Here is a 24,082-nt window from a genome sequence, read left to right as displayed (position 1 = left end):
TTGTTCTTGGATTCTGAAGTCAGGTCGGGATGTGAGAAGGAAACCTCAGTCTTCCACACAACCCAGCAAGAGTGACAGTGCTGCTCTTGGGAGGGGATGTGGACCTCTGCGTGATGGGAGCCTGAGCAAGCCAGGCTCCACTGGGCTTGCCCTACTGAGAGGTCCTAAAATGACTCTTGTCCACGGGTCACTGAGTCTTTGGAGCCGCGTTTCAAACTCAAGCTGTGAATCGGCGACAGATGGCCTCTTGCCCCAAAGATGTGTTCACACCTGTCGCCCTGTTGATACTGACATTTGCCTGGTCTCCTTTCTTCAAACGGGAAGGGTATTCATCACAGAGCCCGAGAGGAATGCGGTTGCCAGGGGCTAGCGGGGCGTGCGGTGGAGGTAGGAATGGGGACTTTTTGAATGGGTACGGTTTCCACCATGCAAGATGAAGAAAGTTCTGGAAATGGCTACACAACAGTGTGAATATACTTAATGCCACTGCACTGTACACTTGAAAATGAAGAAGGCAGTCGGTCTCAGGAGTTTTCTGTTAAAAAGTTAGAGAAAAGCTGAAGAAAAGGTCCAGAGAGATAGTGGCAGGACGGTGACTTTGTCACTGTTTCTTTTCCTGTCCCCTGCCTGCAGTTGGCAGCTTCTGGCTTTATGGTGTCTGTCTTCGGTGCCTGTATTGTGGACCGTGGTCAGTGCAGATGCGTCCTAGGTGGGCACAGTGGTGAATGTGGCCCTATCTTCTCCTCTGTAACTTACTTTACTTTTTTTTTATTAACTGTTTTTTTTTTTTTTGGCTTAATGTACGTGCAGTACAATTCACTTTCTAAAGACCTTAAGTTATAAGACTTAAGACCTGCACAGATGAACGTAACCCCACTATGGCAGTCAGCATGAATAACAGCTGGCTCACCTCCAGAAATGGTCACCTGTCTCCCCTTTGCAGTCAAAGCCTCCTGCAACACCTCTTGCTTGTCTCCCGGTGGTCTGTTCCCACCCCCGTCATTTGGCCTTTCCTAGAACACTGTATACATGAAATCCTAGAGCGTGTAGCCTTTGGAGACCGGCTTCTTTAATTTAGCAAATGTTTGTGAGCTTCATGCAAGTTGTTAGGCATCAACAGGGCATGGATTTTGTAACGATAAGTAGCATTCCTTTGTATGAATGTGCCCTGGGCTGTTCAACCCTTAACCCACTGTAGGGACCTGGGCTGTTCAACACTTAACCCACCGTAGGGCACTTGTTCCCGATTTTGGGGGATCATGAATAATATTGTTACAAACATTCATGTAGATACTTTGTATGAACAATACATTTTCAGTTTTCCAGGAAAACCCTGCAGAAGTGAGTGGCTGGGTCATTTGACGAATGTCTGTTGAACCTGATAGAAAGCTGTTGTACTGGTCCCCAGAGTCCCTGAGCATTTCTGCATCCCATGCAATGTCTGAGAGTTTCAGTTGTGCCACATTCCCCCCAGCACTTCATAGCATCAGTAGAAAGTTTTTTGGGTTTTTTTGGTATTTTAATAAGCTTCTAGTGCTGTCTCACTGGATTTGATTTGTATTTCCTTAATGATGAATGATGTTCAGCATTTTTGTCTCTGTTTACTGTCTGTGTATCATCTTGGGTGAAATGTCTGTTCAGATAGGTTTCCCCTCCTCCTTATATGAGTAGGTAGTGGTATTTCCTTGAGTTTGGAGAGTTCGTTATATGTTTTAGACACAGGTGTTCTTTTGTCTGTATGATTTATAAGTATTTTCTCCCGTCTGCAGCTTGTCTTCTCATGCTCTTGACAATGTCTTTTGCAGAGCAAATCTGGTTTAGCTTTTTATGTATTTATTTATTTATTTATTTTTTGCTATTACAAATCATGCTTCTGCTGTTAAATGTGAGAACTGTGTGCCTAACCCAGCTTAGGAAGGCAGAGTTTCTCAAACATTGCAGGCTTGTGTGTTTTGCATTTATCTGTCGTACAGTTTGGGTTAATATTTGAATAAGGTGTGAGGTATTAGTTGAAGTTCACTTTTCTGCTTATGGATGTGCAGCTGTTCTGAAAACAAGCATTGGAAAGACCATCCTTTCTCCCGAGTTGCCTTTGTGCTGTAGTCAGAAATTTCCTGTCCGGGGGCACCTGGCCGGCTCAGTCAGTGGAACATGGGACTGTTGGTCTTGGGGGTGTAAGTTTGAGTCCCATGCTGGGTACAGAGATTACTTAAAATCTTAAAAAAAATTTTTTTTTCCCACTTGGCCAGATTTGTGACTTTATGTCTGGACTCTTGGTTCTGTTCTGTTGGTCATTGTCATTCTGCAATGCTCCATTCCTGGACTGCTGTACTCCTCTAGAGAAAGTCTTAAAATTGGGTAGTGCAGATCCTCCACAATTGTGCTTCTATTTCAAAATGGTTTTTTTTTTTTCCAAAATGGTTTTGATTATTGTAGTGTCTTTGCCTTGCCATGTAAATTTTAGAATCCGCCAGTGCATATCTGTGGAAGAAAAGCTGGCATTTTGATAGGGCTTGCAGGGAAGGTGTGGATCAGTTTAACTGACATCCTGTTTCGCGTCTGCCAATCCATGAACCTGGTAATTCTTGCATATGTGGTTGTGTTTTGATTTCTTCCATCAGTGTTTTATAGTTTCCAGCATACACATCTACACATTTTTTAAAAAAGATTTTATTTATTTATTTGGCAGAGATCACAAGTAAGCAGAGAGGCAGGCAGAGAGAGAGGAGGAAGCAGGCTCCCCACTGAGCAGAGAGCCCAATGCGGGACTCGATCCCAGGACCCTGAGACCATGACCCAAGCCAAAGGCAGAGGCTTTAACCCACTGAGCCACCAAGGCGCTCCTGCACATTTTTTTTTTTACTGGAGTTACACCTATGCATTTCTCCTTCTGGAGCTAGGATGAATGACTCTTATGATTTTGCTTTTTAATTGTTCATTGCCAGTGTGTAGAAATACAGTTTCTGCCATCTGACCTTTAAAAACTCATTCTTGGAGATGTTTGTAGATTCTTGGGATTTTGTGTGTAGAGTAGTCTGTCACATGCTAGCAGGGGCCAGTTTAGGTCCTCCTTTCCAATCTGGATGCCGTCCTTGTAGCCTCAGTGCACTGGGTAGGACCTCCGGTGCTGTGCTCAGTGGGAGTGTTGAGAGTGACTTCTTTGTCTTGTTCTCCAATTTCCGGGAAACCATTCAGTCTTGCACCACTAAGTGTGATTCTAGGTAGAGCTGTTCTCTCCCCACTCCCTCCTCCCTGGCCCCATGTTAGATCTAACCTTACTTTTTTTTAAAAAAAATTTTAAAAAGATTTTGTCAGAGCGAGCATACAGTCAGGGGGAGTAGCAGGCAGAGGGAGAAGCAGGCTCCCCGCTGAGCAGGGAGCCCGATGCTGGGCTCGATCCCAGCACCCTGGGTTCACAACCTGGGCCGAAGGCAGACGCTTAACTGTCTGAGCCACCCAGGCATCCTGATCTAACCTTAGTCTTAAATGTACCCCCCCGCCCGTTCACTGGTAAAGTATATTGTTGGAAAACTTGAAAATGTCTTCTAATTCCATCATTCAGAAATGAACACTGTTAACATTGTGGTTTATATATTCCTATCGTAAATCCATAGCAAACTGTATGTAAGGGGCTGTCTTAGGTCGGCTACCTTTGTACTCTGCTGCACTGACATAATGGCACCTCACAGATGTTCCTCCACTGAAACATACATACTCCTCCCAGCTGTGCCGCTCCCTAGTGTCCTGCTGTAGGTGGATGCACAGGAGTGTACCCACTCCACCACCCCCACCCACCTTTAGTTTGTAACCAGTTCTTTTCGGATATATTCACAACACCCTCATGTAGGTGTTCTGAGACTTCTCCTCATTCACGGGCTTTGGCTTCCTGGAAGTGGACTTGGTGTCCCGTTCTGGAGGCTGTCAAGTCATGTTTCCTAAAGCTCACCTCTGACCTGTGGTCATGGGTGGCAGAGGCTTGCACTGTGTGACTCTTGGAAGGTCACGTCCCTCTGAACGAAGCTCGTTGGTCGTATTTGCCCAGGAGTCTAGGGAGGGAGTCTACCCCACCGAGGGAATCTGCACACCCAGGCTCAACGCCCTTATGGTTCAGTGGGGTCTTTCAGGGCCTTGCATTTTTGACTTTGTACCTGTGCTTAATTACTTATCTAAATGTATATGGAACAATGTGAGACTTTGGAGTTAGTGGAAATGGGTTTGAATCTCTGGTTTGACTCCCTGGGCCACCACTTTCCCATCTGCAAAACGGGCACAGTGAAACCAGCTTCCCCGAGGTGCTGGGGACCACGCGTGTGACAGAGTCAAAGAACATTGTGACTCTGCCTTGAGCTCTCCCTGTGATCCCCCCCACTGCCCCCAGGCTGCTTAACCTCTTGCAGACTCTGTTTCTTCATCTGCAGAGTGAAAGGTAATAAAATTTGGGGATAATACCAGCCCTTCCTGCAGTCTGCCCAAAGAGCCTGTGTGTCATGTCCCCGACGTGGTGCCCCCCACGCAGAGGCAAACCCGATGTGTCGTGGAGAGGAGAGGGCCTCGCCATTAAATGTGTAGACCCAGCTTTTACCTGTAGCAGGCCTTGGCCCTGAGCTGCTTCTCCCTTCTTAGCTACCACGGAGGAATTTCAAGGAAAACCTAAAGCTGCCAAGTGCCCACCTCTGCCAAGGTCCATGTGGGCCACATTTTTGTAACAGAAACTTGGTTGTTTGCCACTAAAATTGGTCTCCCAGTCTTGGGGGCTGTGTCCAGTCTGAAAAAGCCGCATTTCAGTAGCTGTAGGGTACCCAGTGTGCATGAACACATCGGCGGCTCTGGGAAGCCCTGGGGCGGCAGTGGGGCGTGGGGGAGAGACTGAGGCTGTTGAGCGCATCTCTCCCTGACTCTGTCCACCTCTGGTCCCCCTTGTTCTCTTTCCATGGCCTTTTGTCACCCCCTTGAATGCAGTTTAGGAAGTACACTGGAAAATACCTGCTCTTATACCTTTATTTTAAAGCGCAGATTCTCTGCCCCAGATTTTGGTCACTGTGCACTGGCCTCATGGTTTGGGCCACGCCTGTGTCCCAGTGCATTCTTCTCTCTTTGGCGTTCTTTCCGTCCACTTTTGAAAACCTTTGAACTTCTTTTCAAAAGATTCTATCACAGCAATATATGGAAAACCAGTTTCTAAAAAATCTACTAGAAGAATATCACCGTGTTTAAAAAAACAATAAAAAGATAGGTAAACCTCCAAAATGATCTTGGGGATGTACCACATTTGGAAGATTCTGTTTAAGTTCATTCTCTTTGTGTGCTTCTCCTCTTTGATGGAACTGTGAGGAAAGTTAGGTCCCACTGCCCTTGAGAGTGCAGAGAACTGGGTAAGTACGTAAGGACGAGCGGGGAAGGGGGATTTCTGCAGGTTTGTGTCTGTGAGGTTGGTTTTCCACTGCAGTTGGCTTTGGCCATGACAGACCGGGTTTGCCTGACGGAACCCCTACCCCTGCTCCTCCTCGTTCCGTGGATTTCTCGCCGCTGACATTGTGATGGCTGAGGGTGCCTCCCAGCTACCTCTCCTCATTGGAGGCAGATGCGTGAGTTACAGCCGGAAGGCCGGATCCTCCGAGAGGTGCCAGTGTTGACGGGCGGATCACTGGCAGGTCACCAAAGGGGTGAAGCCCGCAGCTGACCTGGAGCCCCGGTGACCGCGCTCAGGACTCAGGGCTTCCTCGTGGCCCACGTTCCTGGAAGGTCTGAGTGCGGGCGGTTCTTAGCAACAGTAGCATCCCTGCCCCCTGTGTTTCCAGGTGGTCTGTCAGAGTTTGATATTAAATCAACACTGTTGGTTACAAAAAGAAACTAGATATGGGAAGGCGGTCTTCAGCTGGGCAGTGGCCTCCTAGAATCAAAGAAGGGGAAAATCCTGTGAAATGGAGAAGAGGGAGTTGCCCTAAGCTCTTCATGGATGGGGTGGCAAATGCCTGTGCGTCCTTGCTTGGAGCTCTCCTCCACACAGGCTCACGCTGCACATATTGGCAGTGTAGACGGGGTGGGGTGCCTCCCCCCCCCCCAGGTGACAGGTGGCCTGCTCCGTAGCAGCTTCAACTTTCCTCCTCGGCGTTGTCTTGAAATGCTCTTAGTAAATTCTTTAAGTCTTACCAAAACAAACAAAAAACCAAAAACCTAAAGAGACTAGGTTGGAGACGTGTTCTTTGTCTGCAAACCTCACTTCGCTGTAGAAGATTAGGGAACATAGCTGAGCAACCAGAAGAGAAAAACGCTCAAAGTGAGACCTGTGATCTCACGGCTCAGAGGAATCTGTTGGGATACTGCCCGCGTGCACAGCTGATAGGGCCTTGTGGTGCACACATTCCCTCATGTGTGCACACACTTCCTCGTGTGTGCACACACTTGGGGGGGGTAATGAAGAGGGGAGGCCCCCTGGCTCTGAAGACCCAGCCTGTGAGCGGATGCACCCAGAGCCCTGCTCAGGCTTTGGTCTTCCCGGCTCATCGGGCCCTTTACCTGTTGAGGCGGACGGGTACCTGGCAAGGGGACCTGCGGTGGCGTGAAGGCCCTTGGTGGGGGAGGGGGAATGAGGGAGCCTGCACCATCCTGCCTGTATTTTTCACCTGCTCAGAGGGCCTCTAGCCCCTCTCTAGTCAGGATTCATCTAGTTAATTAATGCGTTCTATCGTCTCATGAGGTGTCAGATGAAAAGGCATTTTTAGATTTGCTAATCATAATAGACCCGTGTAAGAAGAATGATGAACTCTGTTTGGCTCTTCCAGCTGCAGATGAACATCCTGTCAGCTGGTTGCAAATCAGTTGTCCAGAGGCTGGGAATTATTTGGTTGGCCTGGTAATGTGCTTCTTAAGTTTATTTTTGTTAGCAATCTCTCCACCCGTTGTGGGGCTTGAACTCATGACCCTGAGATCAAGAGTGCCATGCTCTTCTGACTGAGCCAGCCAGGAGACCCAGTAATGTGTTCAGTTAAAAAAATTTTTTTTGGTGGGGCAGGAGCTCCCTGATTTTCATAGCCTCCTGCCCCCTACTCACTCTCAGTCCTGGTTGGCTCTTCTCCGTGGCCTAGCCTGTGTGACTGCAGTGGCCGCAGCCTTCGTGTTCCATCTTGAGAGACACCGTGTGGGAGAGGATGCTTAGGAGCCTCAGTGGAAGTAGTGGGCTGGACGGGACTGCACACACACACACGCACACACGCACACACTCTCTCACACACACTTTGCACCCATATCAGACTTCGGGTTTCGTTGCTGCCGCATAGTGAGGTCAGCTGCAACCATCAGAGAGCCTGGGCCAAGGCGGAGAAACTCTTGCTATCATCCTTGCAATTTCATGTGAATCTCTGATCATTTAAAAAAAAAAAATTGAATGCAAAGGACCTCAATCAGGTGTTTGAGTTTCTTTCATAAAGCGTTCCAGTGACCGGAAAGTGTTAACTCCCCCCAAAGACAGACAAGTTCATGGGTATGAAATTGTCTGGGATGAATTTATGGCTCCCAGAGGTGCGTATCTAGTAGTTTGATGTACTCTGCAGCTTCTCATCTTGATGGAGATCAGTTTATATTAAAAACCTTGGTTTTAATCTGTTACATCTCATTTTGAGATAGAATCTCTAAGACGTTATTAAAAAATCCAAATCAGGGGCACCTGGGTGGCTCAGTGGGTTAAAGCCTTTGCTTTCGGCTCAGGTCATGATCCCAGAGTCCTGGGATCGAGCCCCGCATCAGGCTCCCTGCTCCGCAGGGGGCCTGCATCCTCCTCTCACTCTGCCTGTCTCTCTGCCTACTCATGATCTCTGTCTGTCAAATAAATAAACAAAATCTTAAAAAAAAAAAGATTAACATGGACTTTCTTTAAAAAAAAAAAAAAATCCAAACCAGAAGGAAAGCAGCCGCTGGAAACCTGTCCGTGGCAGCTGCAGAAGCATAGGGCACCAGGGCAGCCGAGGGCTGACCCGTGTGCTGTGAGCAAATCAGAGCCTGGCAGCAGACGTCAGCATGGCTCACCTGTCCGTCTGCCTCAGTGAGCCTGCGTGTTCCGCTGTGTGGGAGATGAGCTGCCATGAACCCTTGTTAAATGAGGCCATATAGAAATGCAGAGAAATTGCTTTCCCTCATTTGCAGGCCCTATGTGACTTGAATTCACACGTAGAGATGAAGAGTAGGTTGGGATGAGTGACAAGACTCTGCTGAAGGAATCCAAGAAAACAAGCTGTACGAGCCACGTGTATCGGGGAGCATTTCCCTCCCCCCAGTCTTTCCAGGACTTGTTAGTTGCTTGGCTTCAGACGTTTGCTATTCACATCACAGATGGAGGAAGTTGCAGACAGCTTTACAAACGTCCGTGAGAGGCTGTCTAGGAGGAGGGAGGGGGTGATTAAGGGGCTCCCCCGTGGCTCATTCTCTAGGGCTTCCGAGATGAACGTAGCATTCTGGGGTGACTCCTAAGTCCTCGGGAGAGTCCGCAGCTGATGATGGTCTTTTCTGCCAAAAGTGCAGAAAAGCAAAAGGGCAAACAGGGCTGAGGTGTTGTCAGATGGCGTGGAAAATAGTACTGATGATGGCCAGTCGGAAGTTCATACCCTGAGTAAGTGTGTGGTGCACAGCTATACCCAGGAGCGGTGTACGCATCCATAACTAGATGGAGTTAGAAACTGCCTGTGTGGTGAGTTGTTCAAGGGGACAGCCCAGCTACGGAAAAATGTATAATACCCAGTTTTACCAAGTAACCGATATTCGAGTGTTTTGGGTTTGTAGTGATGACATGAGTGTGGAGGAAGGCTTGAAACATATATACTGGGTTTTCGGCATTGGTTACCATGAGAAAGGGGGGATGGTTAGTGGATCAGTGAACAAAGCAAGAGAAGACTTCAAACAGAAAAATGAAAGGAGTGTGAAAAATGTTTCATCCAGGGAAAATAGATTTATCTCACATGTGTGCGCACATGCCTGGAGAGAGGTATGATAGGATAGCTGTGAAAATGTCGCTGGGATGGATTTCAAGGTGTCGGGCTTTCAGCTGACTTGTACATTCCTGCTTAAATGTCCTTGGACTCTTTTGTAAAGAGCATTTAAATTTTTATGATTATAAAAGAAACCGGATCTTAAAGCTGTTTTCATATTGAGGAAGTGTTCTCTCTTGTTTAAAGGCACTCAGACTCAAGACCTTCGGGTGGGAGTAGTAGAATCAGAAAACGTGGAAGAGGCACCTCTCCCTACAGACACTGATGAGAAACCAAGTTTGAATCCCAAAGGAGGGGGAGGAGTCAAGATGGTGGAGAAATAGCAGGCTGAGACGACATCGGGTAGCAGGAGATCAGCTAGATAGCTTATCTAACCATTGTGAACACCTACAAATCCAACGGGAATCCCAAAGGAAACTGAGCAAAGCTCTTTGGGGCCTTGAGGACAGAGCAACTTGGGTTGGTGTCTTGGCATTGTGCCTTTTTTACGACCTTGACCTTGACCTAGGCCACAGACCTTAGCTGTGCCCTAATTCCTCTTCAAAACTGAGAATTCTATTGAGTCATTGTGCCTAATACACGACAGGCATTTAAACCTTTTCCCAACGGATGAAGAATGAACGAATGCATGCTTGATTCAGTGAAGTCAGGAAGGCAGACTCTCAGCTGTGTGGTCCTCAGTAACTGGTTGTTTTCTCCTCCTGATCCTTGTGGTTTTTTTTTTCCTCACCCCATATACCTGGGGAGTGAATTGGGTAGAGCAGTGCTTTAATGGGGCCTTGTATAGAGTCTTGTGTGGACGGGGGTGTGGACGAAGCTGCTGCTTCTCTTTATGATTCAGTTTCCTCATCTGTAAAGTAGGTGTTGCCACATGATGCCTGGCAAATACTAAACGTTTAGTGCCTGTGGCCATTAATAAAAAAATGAGTATTCCCCAGGCTGAATAGGTGGTTCTTAGTGTGTTTTTCCGTAAATGGAGAGAATATTGCCAAGTGCCTACCACCGAATAGGCACCCAGCAGCTTGACAGATTCAGGTAATCAGAGCACAACCCATGTCCGCATCCTGACTTGGTGGGAACTGGAACCAGTTCACACGTACTTCGTTATGGATGAGCGGTTTTTGCAGGCATTCTACAAACGTACCTTTGCAAGTGTAGTCTTCTCCAGTGAGGATCTCTAAAACAAAAAATGTACTAATAAGGTGAGCCCCGTGTGTTTTTCTTCACAAAGATTGCCCCCCCCCGCTTCAGTCTAAATTGCCAATTTTTAAAAATGTTTTTTTTTTAACGTTCTTGTACCTGCAGAGAAAATGAGGTGCTCAAAGTCCAACTGAAGAAATACGTAGGAGCTGTCCAGATGCTGAAAAGAGAAGGTCAAGCAGCTGAAGGTGAGGGGGAGACTGAGCCGGGGTGGGGAGGGGGCCGAGCTTTTTAATTCTTATTAGCCCGCATGCCTGGTGCACAGGAGCCAGCCACACAGCGAGGGATGAGTACCCATGCAGATGAGGTCGAGAAACCGTGCTGGTCATGATTCTGGAAAACAAATTAGATGGAACATCCTGTTGTGTGTTCTTGCTGTGTGCAGAACTAATGTCGTAAGACTTACTTGCTGGGTCACTAGCAAGGGTTGTGTTAATTTGCGTACTCAGGGAGTTTTATATCTTGGGTCTTGAGGTACTTGCGAGGGAGCAGCATGGTTAAATCCCATCAGGCCAGGGGTGAAAGCAACAGAACCCCAAAGTGGTGGAGAAGCAGGGCTGTGGAGTTGGGCTGACCTGGTTCCAGCCCCAGTTCTGGGTAAGCCCCTTCGTCTCTCTGTACCTTAGTTTCCTCATCAGTAAAATGGGTTTAGTTGACAGTTCCTACCTCGTGAAGTAATCCTTCTAGACATCTTAGCATGATGCCTAGTATCAGGTAAGTACTGAATACATTTTAGCTGTTGATACTCTTAGTCAGAAATACAAGTAGATAGAAAAATGATCATTGACCAAGATTGCACTTAAAGGAGGCGATACCATAGGCTTCCCCTCTCCACATTTTGGCTACAGTGTAATCAACTAAAACATTCTCGATTTAGCTGCAAGAAAGGGTTTTAGGCAAAGGGTTTTCCCTTTGCCTAAAACATCTGACAGCCTTCAGCCAATTTGCCATTAAGAGATTTACTTAAACACAAATGAACTCTTGGGGTGTAGACACTGTAACAAAAGGGTGTACCCTCCAAGTTTACAGGTCTTGGGAGTCGGCCAGACCTGCCTCTGAATCCAGGTGCACCCAGGGTAATATGAGGTGTTGGAGTTATTTTGCCATCTGGAAGTGGAAACCTCCCACCAATGGTAGTGGCATGGATTGACCGAGACAATGAACGTGAAGTTTGCAGTGTGGCACCTGGCCTGTCATGGGCGTTCAGTAAGTGGTAGTTATGTTTCTGTGGAATAGAAGGAGACAGCATTGGAATGTGGATGTGGGTTGCATACCAATAACAGAAAGGCTTGAATTTTGTTTAAAGCTTTTGTGTTGATTACAGTCTCTGTTTGATTGGCTTCAGCGTGTTGGTGATTATTATTATTACTTTTTTTATTATGTGCCTTGCTTCGTTCGTAATTGGTCTATTACTGTTACTGGTGTAGGGGTTATCATTGCAGAATTAAACACGTCTTCCTCTGTGGGCTCGTCCCTTTTTCAAACAGACATTGCTGTTATGGTCCTGAATCCGTGTCATGTGTGTTCTGTGGGTGTTGGGTCTTTTGACTTTCACTCCCCATCTTTGTTTCCCCAACACCTCACTTTTGTAGGTGCTCATTCTGTCCATAAGGTGTCTTGAATGAGCAGTATTTGTGTACCCTTTACCCTTCCCAGGCAGCTTCTATTCTGTTTCCTTGGGGCTTTGTCACCCTGTGAAGAGTAGGTATTTTTCCTGTATTTTAATTTTTTGATTTCTCTTTATTTTAGAAAGTTCATTATTGGAGGCTTAGGAGAGCTTAAGGGGCTTATACGTGTATCTAGGGTAGAAGTGAACTCAGGTCATCTTCCTCCGAATCCCTGGTTCTTTGCCTTACAGAGTTCTTAAATTAGAGTCTGCCTTGGCCATCACCTGGGGAACACACTAAATACGACTGTTCTCAGGTAGGAAGAGCGCTGCTCTTGCCACCCGTGGTTTCGTGGATCTAGGATGGGCTCCACAGTTGCACTTCTAGATACGTGACTGTAATGCCCGTGATCCGTGGATCACACAAGCACAGTTGGGCTTGTGTTTGAAAAACCTCAACACTATAAAATACCTTTTGGCGTATGAGCATTATGGGAGTCCTTACCCTGGGGTACATGGAACCCGCAATGTACGGAAGAGTTTCCTGCAGCAGCTGACGTCGCCTGTCCTGAGGTGCAGCCTGGAAGCTCATGCCTCCCCTCGGATGTTTGGATCTCTTTTATCCCGGCGTGTGCCGTCCGCTCCCTCTCCGGCCTCAGCGCCACGGCATGTGGGCCGCTGTGTCCACAGTGAACTGGCCTGACAGTTGAGCTTGCGGTGCGGCTCTTCCTGGGTGTTTCCTGAGTTCTGTTAAGGAGCTCCGGCAATTCTGCTCTCCAGCACGGGGCACTCTCCCTTACTGGGGGAGAGCAGGAGATCGCTCTCCAGACTCATGTTTCCAGCGATGGCTTCCCTGAAGTTTGAAACCTACTACATCAAGTTGGCGTCTTGCTGGAGAAGGTTCTGGCAGCTCCCCGAGGGGCCTGAGGAGCCGGCAAACCCACTCAGATACCCACTGGGTTGTGTGGACAAGACTGGGTCATTCTCTCCAGGGCAGACTCACGTCAGTCAAGCACGCAGGGAATGATGGGTCATCCGAAGGGCAGTTCATTCAGTGGTAGTGAGAAAGCAGATGGCGAGTGAACCAGGAGCCCAGGTCTGATGCTCAGGCCCATCAGTCCTCTGGGCTTACCAAGCTGGGGAGCTGGGGTCCCCCTGATGGTGGCCTGTGGAGTCCGAGAAGGGGGACCTAGTTGGGTGCTTCATCAGTCGAGCGTCCCGACGGCTCCCACACTGAGTGAGGGGAAGGTCTCGGCCCTACAAGCCTGTAGAGATGGTGTTACCCTCGGGCTCTTTACGTGGCCCTTTTTCTTTTTCTTCGGCCTGTGGTTTAATGGGGTTCTGTGCTAGTTCCGTCAGATGGTAGTTGATGGTGAGAGAGAGAAGGTGCAGGTGCGGCTCTTCTGTGAGATACTTAGTTTCTGCTTGCCTCGTAACCAGTGGTCACCAGATAACTTTGTTTCAGTTTAGAGATGATCATTAGGCATGACTCTTCTCCTTTCCCCTCTGGTTCCCTGTATGACGTAGACACAGGACTCTCCAGGACACCCCAGCTTGACCTGTAGCCGTAGCCTCCCTTCCCTAACACACTGCTGCCCAGGTGTAGACCCAGGGACGCCCCTTGGGAGACGCTGTGGGGTCTGTAGAAATCTCATGCAGTGCAACTGGAGAGGGAAGAGAGTCTGTGGGTGTAGGTAGTTGACTTTTTAATCAACTCCACCCAGTTGAGAGTCTCACCCAGTTGAGGCATGGGGATGGTGAGGCTGAGTGCATTTGGCTGATGAACGTCTCTGCGGGGAAATGCAGCCCCTGGAGGGAGGCTGTCTGCCTAGAGCTGTGAGGACGGCTGCAGAGGCCTCCTGAGCGAGGTCCCGGCAGGGCTGCGTCGGGGGCGTGGTGTGGCAGACGGGCAGCCCCTGCATTGCATTGACCATCTGGAGGGAGAAGGAAGCCTCTTGCTGTCAGGGCCGGGTACCTTTGTCCAAGGGGCCACTTTCTCCTGTGCGTGGCCCATGAACAAGAGGGTCACGGCCACAACATCGGGGAGACCCAGCACGCCGCGTGATCCTAGCAGCTGACAATGGGTGTGGGTGCATGAATGACTTCCGTGGAAGGACGCCGAGGACTCCCCTTGCACAACTGATTTAGGGGCCACGTGACCTTTCTGTGACTCCATTTCTTCCTCTGTAAAATGGGAATTGCAGTCGTGACTCGCTCACGGGATTTGGGGGAAGATGGAGGTGGGTTATACACGTGAAGCACTTATCATCCTGTCCGACACTGGGCACTCAGTACATACTGGCCACTGGTGCTGCTGGTCGCTAGCTCTGCCTCTCTCAGCCCTTCTGTATGGTCCTAAAGTGAGGAGGAAAACCGTAGGTCCTTCACAGGCTCTTGCAAGGATAAATATTAATTAAGGGAGGTAGTTGAGAGGACATGTCCATGTCTGAGTCTGGGATCTAGAAGATGCTGTGGTGGACAGAAGGATGGTCCTCCCCCAGCGACATTCATGTCCTGGTACCCAGGACCTGGGGACACGCTTCCTTAAGTGGCAGGAGAGAATTTACAAATGTGGGGGAGTTAAGGATTTTGGTACGGGGAGATGATCCTACTCCACCCAGATGGGCCCCAGTGTAATCACAGGGGTCCTTACAAGAGGGAGGAGGGCCGGGGAGGGAGAGATGCGGCAGTAGAGTGTGGAGTGAGGCAGGGCCCCAAGCCAAGCAGTATGGGCGTCTTCCAGAAAGTAGAAAGACCAGGAAGCACAGCCCTGCTGACTGTCGCCTATAAGATCCTCAAGACTCCTGACCTCCTGAGCCCTAAGAAGAAATTTGTGATGTTCTAAGCCACCAAGCTCGTGGTTGTTAGAGCAGCCGTGAGAAACGAACACAGATCGTAGTTGAACCGAGGTATTAATTTCACCCCTGATGGGCGTGGGGACTATTGTCATGAACGCCTTTCTCCCCTGTGTAGGCGGTTGAGGTTTTGAAGGTAGGGTTTTTAGTCAGAGGTCCTGGGTGGACCAAACAGGACCTCAGGGGAGATCTGTGGCCTTTGAGTGGCTGCATATGTGGGACAGGAGAGCCCACTGTCCGTCGTGCACGCACATGCACAGTGTGCTTGTCTGGCCCAGTGTGGGTGGTTGCCATCACCGTCTGCTCCGGACTCAGGAGGTGACGCCTCCAGGCTCTATGGTTGGGGCCTCTCTGTCTGGTGGACACTTGGTGTTCGTCTTTCTGTGTGGTCACTGGTTGTGTGTGTAGCTGCGGAGGCCAGTTTCTCAGTGTCCCACAGGAGGAGTGTCCCACAGGAGGAGTTCTTAGCATGCCTGCTGCCCAGCACAGGCTCAACAGAACCTTGCTTGGTGCTGGCTTCTCTTGGCCTTGCCTGAGGAGCATTTCCCCGGGAATCAGAGCTGGCTCTCGGGACAGAGTTAGAGAGCTGGTCCTGCCAGCGGCACACTTCTTTCCTCTTGGTCTGGGAAGGCTGGGACCACTGTCGTTCTCTTGTGTCCAAGTGAGGCCGACGCAGAGAGGGAGGAGCCGAGCCGGGTGGCGGACAGGAGCTGAGCTGTCGGAGCGCCTGAATGCAGCCATGCTGGACCTGACGGTCTAGCCCTGAGCTTTCTGTCACTAAGAGTGCTAATTCCGCCGATCTCCTCTGCCTGTTTGCAAGCTTGAGTTGGGTTTCCGTAGCTCCTATGCTCATGGCAATCTGGTAGTTCTTTCCTGGCTGCGGAGTCCATCCTGTCCTTGTGAGGGGCTCTTCTTTGTTGGAGTCAGTCTTGCCAGATGATATACTGTCCGGTGTGGTGAGGCTCCTGCTCCTACTCTCCCCCTCGTTACATACCTTCCACTCGCTGTCCTCCTCTGCCTTGGCCATTGTATCTTACTCCCTAGTGATGGATCGAAGGTGGCATGCCCTTGTCAGGGGGCTCCATTTAAGTAATCTATCGTGGGTTCAGGGACAGAGGGAGAAGAAAATGGCCCATTGCTTGTGGCCATCAGAGTCATCAGCGGCAAGGCAGGAGGTTTGGTGGGAGGAACTTGACAGATGAGGGAAGCTTGGGAGCAATTTAAAAAAGCTGACTCTAAGAAACAGAAGAAGTTTGAAAACAAAAAGCCAGTGGCCCACTCACTGATCCCCCGTTCAACACTGTGTGCTTCCTGTCCTCATGGGTCTCTGTTTCCCGGGGCTCCCAGAACGTAGGGCAGGACAGTTGAGACCCCCTGATTCTGTGGAGATGGATGGCTGTGGGCGAAGGGGATTCCTAGAGCCTGCATGTGCCTTGGGCATGTGGGGTGTCCCTTGGGTGGCCACTTGGGTGGCCTCGAATTCCTGCCCCTGGTGAGGGAGGCAAAGCTGTCTTGGCCTGAGTCAGGCTTCTTGGGTTGCAGGGAAAACTGGCTTACGACTGTGCATGTGCTCCTGTCTCGTTGGAGTAGGATAAACATGGAACTTCATGGAAACATACCTCAGACCCCATCGCTGCCTTAAAACCCACTGCAGACCTTTTGATGATGGCTTCCAGTGCTGGCTGTGGTCTGGCTCTTGCCGTGTTCCAACCCCACCTCCTCCGGCCCCAATCACCGCCCCCCCACCCTGCGCCACCCTGGCTGTCAGGCTCTTCCTTGGATGCACCGGACTAGTTCCGACCTCAGTGCCTCTGCAGTGAGCTGTCCCTCTGCTGCAAGGCTCTTTCCCAGTGTCTAGACGGCTGATGCCATCCTGTCGGGCAGGTCTCTGCTTAGCAGTCACGTCCTCTGACCACCTTGTGTCACACTGTGTCTTCCTGCTCCTTTTTTATTCTGTTACTTTGTCTTCCTCACAAAGCTTATCCGTACGTCAGAGTGTCTCGATGGCTCATCGCCTGCGATGTCTGCTGTCTGTGCCCCCACACTGCCCTGTACAAACCACAAGAGCGGGGACCTGGCCTGCTCACCGCGCTGCTGTGTTCGGAGTGCCTCGAGCAGTCCTTGACCCGTGGTGTGTGTGCCACGAATGTTCATGATGTGAATGACAAGAAGTGTCAGAGGAGCTGTTAGAGGACCCGGCCTCACGCCATGTACTCGAGGGGAGAGCCGTGGCAGCTCTGGAGAGCGCGGCCGGAGGCAAGTGGAAGGTCTTCAATCCAACGCCACGCGCCGGCTGTGTGCCCAACCCCGTGTGACCCTCCTTACGCTTGCGCCTCGAGTCAGGTTCTTCTCATCACGCATAGTTTGGTTTTCTCATAACTACGGTTCGCGTATGACTTCACCTTCCCTATGGTTTTGTCATTCAGAATTCTTGACTACAAGAATCGTAAAATCCAATTTTATCTGGCCTAAACAACATGTCGCAGTGCCTGTCTTCAGAGATGTCTTGATCCAGGGGTTCCAGCAAAAGCAGGAGGTTCCCCCGCACCCCCATTTCTCAAGTCTGTTTTTTTCTCTCCCCAGCGTTGGCAGTGTATACAGGTGTGCGTTGAAGCACCAGCCCGCCGGGGAGGAGGCGTGATTTAGGGTGCTTGCTGACGTTCGTGGTGTAAATGTCCCCACTGTGGCTGACTCCCGGCTGCCAGCACCGTGTCACTGAGGCCCGCGTTGGGAAGAGTACGCACGCTGGGCTCCCGTGAGCTGCTGTGCCCCAGCCCCTGCACCCCACCGGGTGCCCCTTCTCAGGCAGGCGTTCTCACGCTGGCAAGGGGCTGCCTGAAGCTCTGGGTTTAATCATCTCAGCAAAGCAGCCCAACAGTGTGCTTCTCTGACCCACCCGTTTCCTTGTAAACGTCTCCGACATCTTTCCCCCACTTAGAGCACAGCAGTGGTTCTCCGTCTGGGCTCCACACTGAATCCCCTGGGGAGGTGTTAAAAACTCCTGTGCTCGGCCACTAGGAACCACTGCCCTGGAGGACACTGCTTTCAAATTAATGAACTTCAAGGTCCGCCACGGTGCTACAGATGCGCCAGCCGTCTGATTCCTGGCCAGCGGGAGACGTCTCAGGTCAACTGAGGCTCTGCCTTTCATCTCCGACCGAGGTCCTGCCACAGAACCCGTCTTCACAGAGGTTCCACCAATTAAGAAGACGGTGGGTGGAGGCAGGGAGGGGCACGATGGAAGGTTCTCGCCACTGTTGCGTTAACATGGTACTCGGACCGTACTCACCCCTGGCCCCCCTCAAGAATCCACAGTGGGCGTCAAGCACATCTCCTTTCTTTCTCTAGTCTTTCCCTTCCCCTGCGGTCTTGGCCCTTTCTCTTCGTGCCCAGTGCGCCCTCCCTCTGGGCGCTGCTCGTGACGCTTCAGTGCAGTCTGGCCATGCGGCCCCATCCTGACCACGTCCTGGTCCCCGCTCTTCACCCAGCCAGTCTCCATCTTCTGGGAGTGCCCTTTCCCTTCCTCCTGGTCAGGCCAGATGTTGCGTTTATTGTGAGAGCCACTCCTGTCACCAGAGAAATTTAATTCCACTGATCCTTGAGTTTGCCACACTCCTGCGGCACTTAATAAGCAACAACCGAGGTCTGGCATTGGATGGCTCACTCGTGGGGCCTTGTCATCCTGTCTTTAGGGTATGTGGTCCGTCTGACCGCACAGAGCATCTGAGTGGTCGTTGTAGACTTAGTTTTGTTTTTGTGTGTGTTGACCAGGTGCATGGTAGATGTGTGATGAAACTTGTTGGTATAGACGGGAACGGTGTTATCTGAGAAGGAAGAAAAGTTGGGGGAAGTGATTTTCCTTAAAGAGAAAGAGAAGAATTGTTGTTCTGCCTTTTCCCAGGAGTGACTTAACACCACTCTGCCCGCGGCCCATGGCTGGTCCCACCCACATGCAGAGGGGTCTGGGGACTGTCGTCTCTGGCTGGGTGGCTGCTTCCCTACGAGGGCAGGGGAGCAGGTGCTCATGCCACTCATGCTGGGTGCTCATTTGATGCAAGTGGTATCTGTCTGCAAAGCCAGTTGTGTGGTTCCTTAGAAAGAGATCTCATACTCTATGTGCTTATTTTGGGACTTACAACCTTTAGAGTCTGGGAAGGAATGCTTGGTACCTTGTAAAGTTCTGTGGTAGAAGGACTATCCAAGGGCACCTGGGTGGCTCAGTCGGTTAAGCATCTGCCTTCAGCTGAGGTCATGGGTCAGGGTCCTAGGATCGAGCCCCACATTGGGCTCCCTGCTCAGTGGGGATCCTGCTTCCCCCTCTCCCTCTGCCCCTCCCCTTGCTCATGCCCTCTGTCAAATGAATAAAATCTTAAAAAGAAGGTCCAGAAATATGCCAAAGAAGTGTCTGTAGGAAGTACTGATTCCATAGGAAATACTGATTCCATTGTCAGTCATTAATTGGGATGACAAGACCATGTTGTACCTACCCATTGTTGAAAGATGTTTCTGGTGTCCCCTGCACATCTTGGCTTGTTGATGGTAAGAAAGGATGCCCTTGGATTCACTCAACAGATAGGAGTTGAACACTATCCATGTGCCAGGCATAGTTCTGGGAGAACTTGAGTGAATGAGAGATACGAGCTCCAGCCCTGAGCTGACCACTTAGTGGGGGAAACCGTGAGAAGGTAGACAAACAGATCATTACAAATGGTTCTCTAGGAATCACCCGGAGAAATCTTTGGTTGACAGTGAAAGAAAAGATCTCGTCCATTGGGTATCTGGAAGGTGCTAGATCCCGTGCCAAGTACTTAGCTACAGCACCTCTGCAGGACTGGTGCTCTTGTCATCCCCATTGGACACACGTGGAGAAACCAGGGCTCTGAGAGATGGATGTGGGCAAGGCCACTGTATTGGGGTACCCCAGAGAAATGCCCGTGCACACACATACTCTGCAACCACACATGTATGTACAAACAAGCATATGTAGAGATGTGCATCTATGTATACACACCTGAGTCCATGGGCCTGCCTACACCTCTGTGTAGATGGGACGGATTTAAGGAATTGGCTCATGTTGTTGTAGAGTCTGGGAACTCGCAGGGGAGGCTGGCAGGGTAGAGACCCGGGGAGGAGTTGGTGGTGCAGTCCTAGGTCCGAGAACATCTGGAGGCAGGAGTCCTGGGCAGCTCAGTCTTTACTCTCAAGGTCTTCAGCTTAAGGCCTGCTCCCCTTCCATCGAATGAGGCGCACCCACATTATGGAGAGAAAATTGCCTCACTCAAAGCCTACTGTTAAAATGTTATTCTCCTCCAAAAAAAATGAATACCTTCATAGTGGCATTCAGACTAGGGTTTGCCAAGTCCCTGGGTACCGTGGCCCGGGCACATGGACATGTGAGATGAATGTGCCAGTCCTCTGCCTAGGAAGAGGCCAGGCCAAGGTTCTAGCCAGGTCTAGGCTGAGAGCGTGCTTTTCCCGCCAGCCCTCCAGCTCTGTTCTCCCGGTACTGTCATTCGTGGTACGGTCTCTTGCATCATCTTGGGCCTCAAAGGTGATGGTGTGCAGTGGCCGGCCAGGGGCTGCCTGCCTGTGTGGGGCAGCCAGTGCGGGGGGTGGGAGGCGGCATCTACCCCTTCTCTTTACCCAGGGAAAGCTCTGCTCCCCTCGCCTCTTCTCCCTGGAAGACTGAAACCCGATGGTGTGCTGCTAGCCACAGGGGGAGCCAGCTCAGAGCAGGGGGGCCTCGGAACTGACCATCAGACTCGGGGAGAAACCACTTCTTAGTAGCAGTGGAGACCACACGTGCTGGGAGCATTTCTTTTCTTCCTCCATGAAGGCTCCTCCTTCCGCAGTGAAAGGAGAGGAGGCTCGTGGAGGGAGGCCACCCTAGAGCATTGAGGGGAAGGCAGACTTCGGTTTTCCAGCTGGTGGGATCTGGCTTGAACCTCTGTGCTTTTGACTAGTTCCAAATTCTTGGAATAAGTGTGGTTTTTTGTTTGTTTGTTTTGTTTTAAGATTTTATTTGTCAGCATAAGCGGGGTTGCTGCAGGCAGAGGGAGAAACAGGCTCCCCACTGAGCAAGGAGCCCGATACCAGACTCGATCCACGACCCTGGGATCATGATGCGAGCTGAAGGCAGACGCTTAACCGACTGAGCCACCTAGACATCCCTGGGAATAAGTTTTTATCTCAGAGTTTAAGTATGTTCATTTGAGGAGCAGAAATGATACCGCTGGCTTGATGCAAGCCTTTGAAGTTTCAAAGGGATGACGTATGTCAAGTGCCAGGCGACTGTCGACGTTATTTTGGATCAGAGATGCATTTTGAAGGGCATCCGAGCTGAGGAAGGTCAAGGCACATTAGCGGAACACCTGGACATTAATTTCTGAAAGTGGGTGAATAATTGTGATAATCATGGAGTAAATGTCCTTGAAAGCTCTGTGGTCCTGGCAAAACAAAATTTGTCTGATCAGCTGGTTTTCCGACCTTTATTTATTTATTTATTTAAAAGATTTTTCTTTCTTTATTTGACAGACAGAGATCACAAGTAGGCAGAGAGGCAGGCAGAGAGAGAGATGGGAAGCAGGCCCCCTGGCGAGCAGAGAGCCTGATGTGGGGCTCGATCCCAGGACCCTGAGACCACGACCTGAGCCGAAGGCAGAGGCCCTAACCCACTGAGCCACCCAGGCAACCCTGGTTTTCCAACCTTTAAATAAACAACTGAACTGGTAGCTCGGTGTCCATCCCCAAGGCAGTGCTCAGTATGGCAGGACCCAGGGAACCATTCCTGGGACAGTGGCCCGAACTCGGATTTTTTTTTTTTTTTTAAATGACAAGTTACTGGAAAAATCTGGGAAATAACGTACCCAACACTAGTTGTGCTCACCACCCAGATTAAACCGATACTTTTCTAGATTGATTTCAGATCAACAAAAAGAGTTAACTTATAAATGTCATTTAGAATATTCTTACTGATAACATCTATATGTTTCCAGGTGACCGCTGGTGGACCAGTTTGGGTGGCCTGCCTCGCTTAAGCTAATCCTGAGGATTTCAGAGGAGGGTTAGAACTTGGGTGAGACAGGGGTGCCTGGGTGGCTCGGTGGGTTAATCCTCTGCCTTCAGCTCAGGTCCTGATCCCAGGGTCCTGGGATCGAGCCCCATGTCGGGCTCTCTGCTCAGCAGGGAGCCTGCTTCCCTCTCTCTCTCTGCCTGCCTATTTGTGACCTCTCTCTGTGTCAAGTAAGTAAATAAAATCTTAAAAAAAAAAAAAAAAAAGAACTTGGGTGAGACAAGCCAGGCTCCTCACGTGCCCCCTCCTGAAAGGCGGTGAGGTTGGAGCAGTGTCTCCCAACAGACTGGACTGAGAATGGGAGGGGGCAACAGCCCTGAGCTAAGGATACTGCTGTTGGGGGTCAAAAGCCCCAATGGCTGTGCAGCTAGAGTGACGTGGGAGATGGAGCACCTCTGGAGTTTTTGTTGAGGAGACGTTTGGTGGTTTTGTTGGGTAGGGGTTGGCAGACATTGTCTTGACCCTGAATTTGCACAGCATGCTCTCTGTTTTCATTGAATTTGTATGTTCGTTTGGGCTCGTGTATCAGGTGGACTAGGTTTGGCTACATTAAAACCAAACCAAACCCAAACAGTGACTTCCACAAGATTTTTTTTCTCTTAGTTAACACAAGTCTGGAAACAGAGTCTCATCTAGGGCTAGTGTGATGCTTTTATGATCATCAGGAATGCAGGGATGCAGGCTGCTTTTCCTTTGTGCTCAGCCATCTTCAGGACACAGTGTTTTATCTTCTTGATTGCCTCATGGAACCCAGGTGGTGGCCAGTGTTCCAGCCATTACACCTGTATTTCAGGTAGGTAGAAGCAGGAAGTGGGGAAGGGCAGAGCGGGCATTTCACAGCTGAAGTCTATAAGGATTTAAAGCTTGGAGGATAATCTTCCTTTAAAGAGCTTCTCAGGAAACCCCCACCCCCCATAACTTCTACATACAGCTCTTGGGCCTCCCCTAATTGCAAGGAAAGCTGGGAATCTTGACGGCTTAACTGGCACATAAAGGAGGGATCATGGATATTGGGTAGGCAGTCCCTGCCCCAGGTGACTTTGGGTGATGGAAACTCTGGGAGAAGTTGGCCGGGGTGGGGGGTGAGAGGGTACCAGAGCTCCTCTCACCCCCCAAAGCAGCCCTCAGTCCTGTCAATATTGAGGAAAGCTTCATCAAAGGTACAGGGGTCGTCACTGCCAGGAGATCTGGTCCCGGTTACTAGACGTGCCTATGTGTCTCTGGGGACTGCCATCAAGGATAATGTTTTATTTGCTTGACTGGATTTCATCTTCTGCGGGATACTTTCCCCTCCTAAGTCATTGCGAGAGCAATTGCCTGGAAATGCCAGGGATCGATTCGTGAGTTTTGTTCATTTCTTTTTTATTGTTTGGTGGGAAATGAAGGCCCAGAAACAGAGCAGGAGCACTCGTGGGGCCTCCGCTGCCCCTGCGGAGGCGGAAGCCCAGGCCAGACGTCTCTTTATCATTGTCGCTGTCCCTTTTCAGGGCGGCTTCGGTGTTGCGATTGTTGTTGTGCAGTTTGTCAGTCAGTGTCTTGTTTGGTGTCTACGCTCTCTCCTTCCAGGACGCTGACAGGGGGCTTGTCGTGTTAAATGCCACTGCGGTTCTGAAAGCTGTTGTTGTAAGTTCCTAATAATAGCTTTCATCAGGCATCCGGTCACTGTGCTTTGCTCGAGTGGGTAATGATGCCTTGTACCTCAGATGAGAGTGACTCGTCGAAATGTGTTTTTCTCAGACTGAATAGAAAAACAGACATCACGTGAAGAGTTAAAGCTGATCTCTCGGTCTGGGGCGATTTCACTGGTTTAAGGCCTCAGTTTCACTCTGGGTTTCTGTAGAAATACACTCCCTTCCCCCCACCTCCTCTGTGGAATGCCTTTTCGCCTGTGTGCCTTCTGTTGACTCCGTCTCGCACCTCCCTGCCGCCCAGCACACCCCCATTCCCAGGCATCTCCACCCCCATCATTCTGTCCAACTCTGCAGTGTTGCTGCCCATTTTGTATTTTAAAATTTTTATTTCTCCCTTTCTTTCATGACCTACTCAGTAAACACGTGTAGTGGGATGTGTGCTTCTCCAGAGTAGGGACGCACCGGGTTTTGATGCTGCTGTGACCCCTGGGGGGTGGGGCACAGCTGGCTGTTTGGCGAGGGAAGGAATGCAGTGGCCGAGCCCTGTAGGATAATAGCGGCATGTGGATGGGGCGGCCGGCGGCAGGCCCTGCTCTAACCTGGCCTGCAACCCTCCTGTGATGCCGGTACTGTTACGGGCCCCCCCCCACGGGTGCAGGAAGCCGGAACTTTGAGACGTCAGAGCGTGCCCGCCGGGCCCGTGTAAGTATTTTGCTGTTCCCGGCAGCAGCACAGCCCGC

General features: G+C 50.2%; 1 protein-coding gene across 2 annotated transcripts in view; it reads left to right on the top strand.

Annotated features, from left to right (window-relative positions):
* The window catches only part of SNX29 (sorting nexin 29), a 476,114-nt gene that overhangs the window by 171,909 nt on the left and 280,123 nt on the right, over positions 1 to 24,082 (top strand). For both annotated transcript variants that reach the window (XM_080829802.1, XM_080829803.1), the window contains exon 14: positions 10,284 to 10,366. In XM_080829802.1, the coding sequence (XP_080685928.1) occupies positions 10,284 to 10,366 (83 nt within the window). The remainder of the gene's footprint in view (positions 1 to 10,283; positions 10,367 to 24,082) is intronic.

Source organism: Martes martes, assembly GCF_963455335.1.
Source record: "Martes martes genome assembly, chromosome: 18".
Taxonomy (NCBI): Eukaryota; Metazoa; Chordata; class Mammalia; order Carnivora; family Mustelidae; genus Martes; species Martes martes.
The sequence above is the reverse complement of the archived record's forward strand: the minus strand, read 5'-3'. Positions and strand labels throughout refer to the sequence as shown.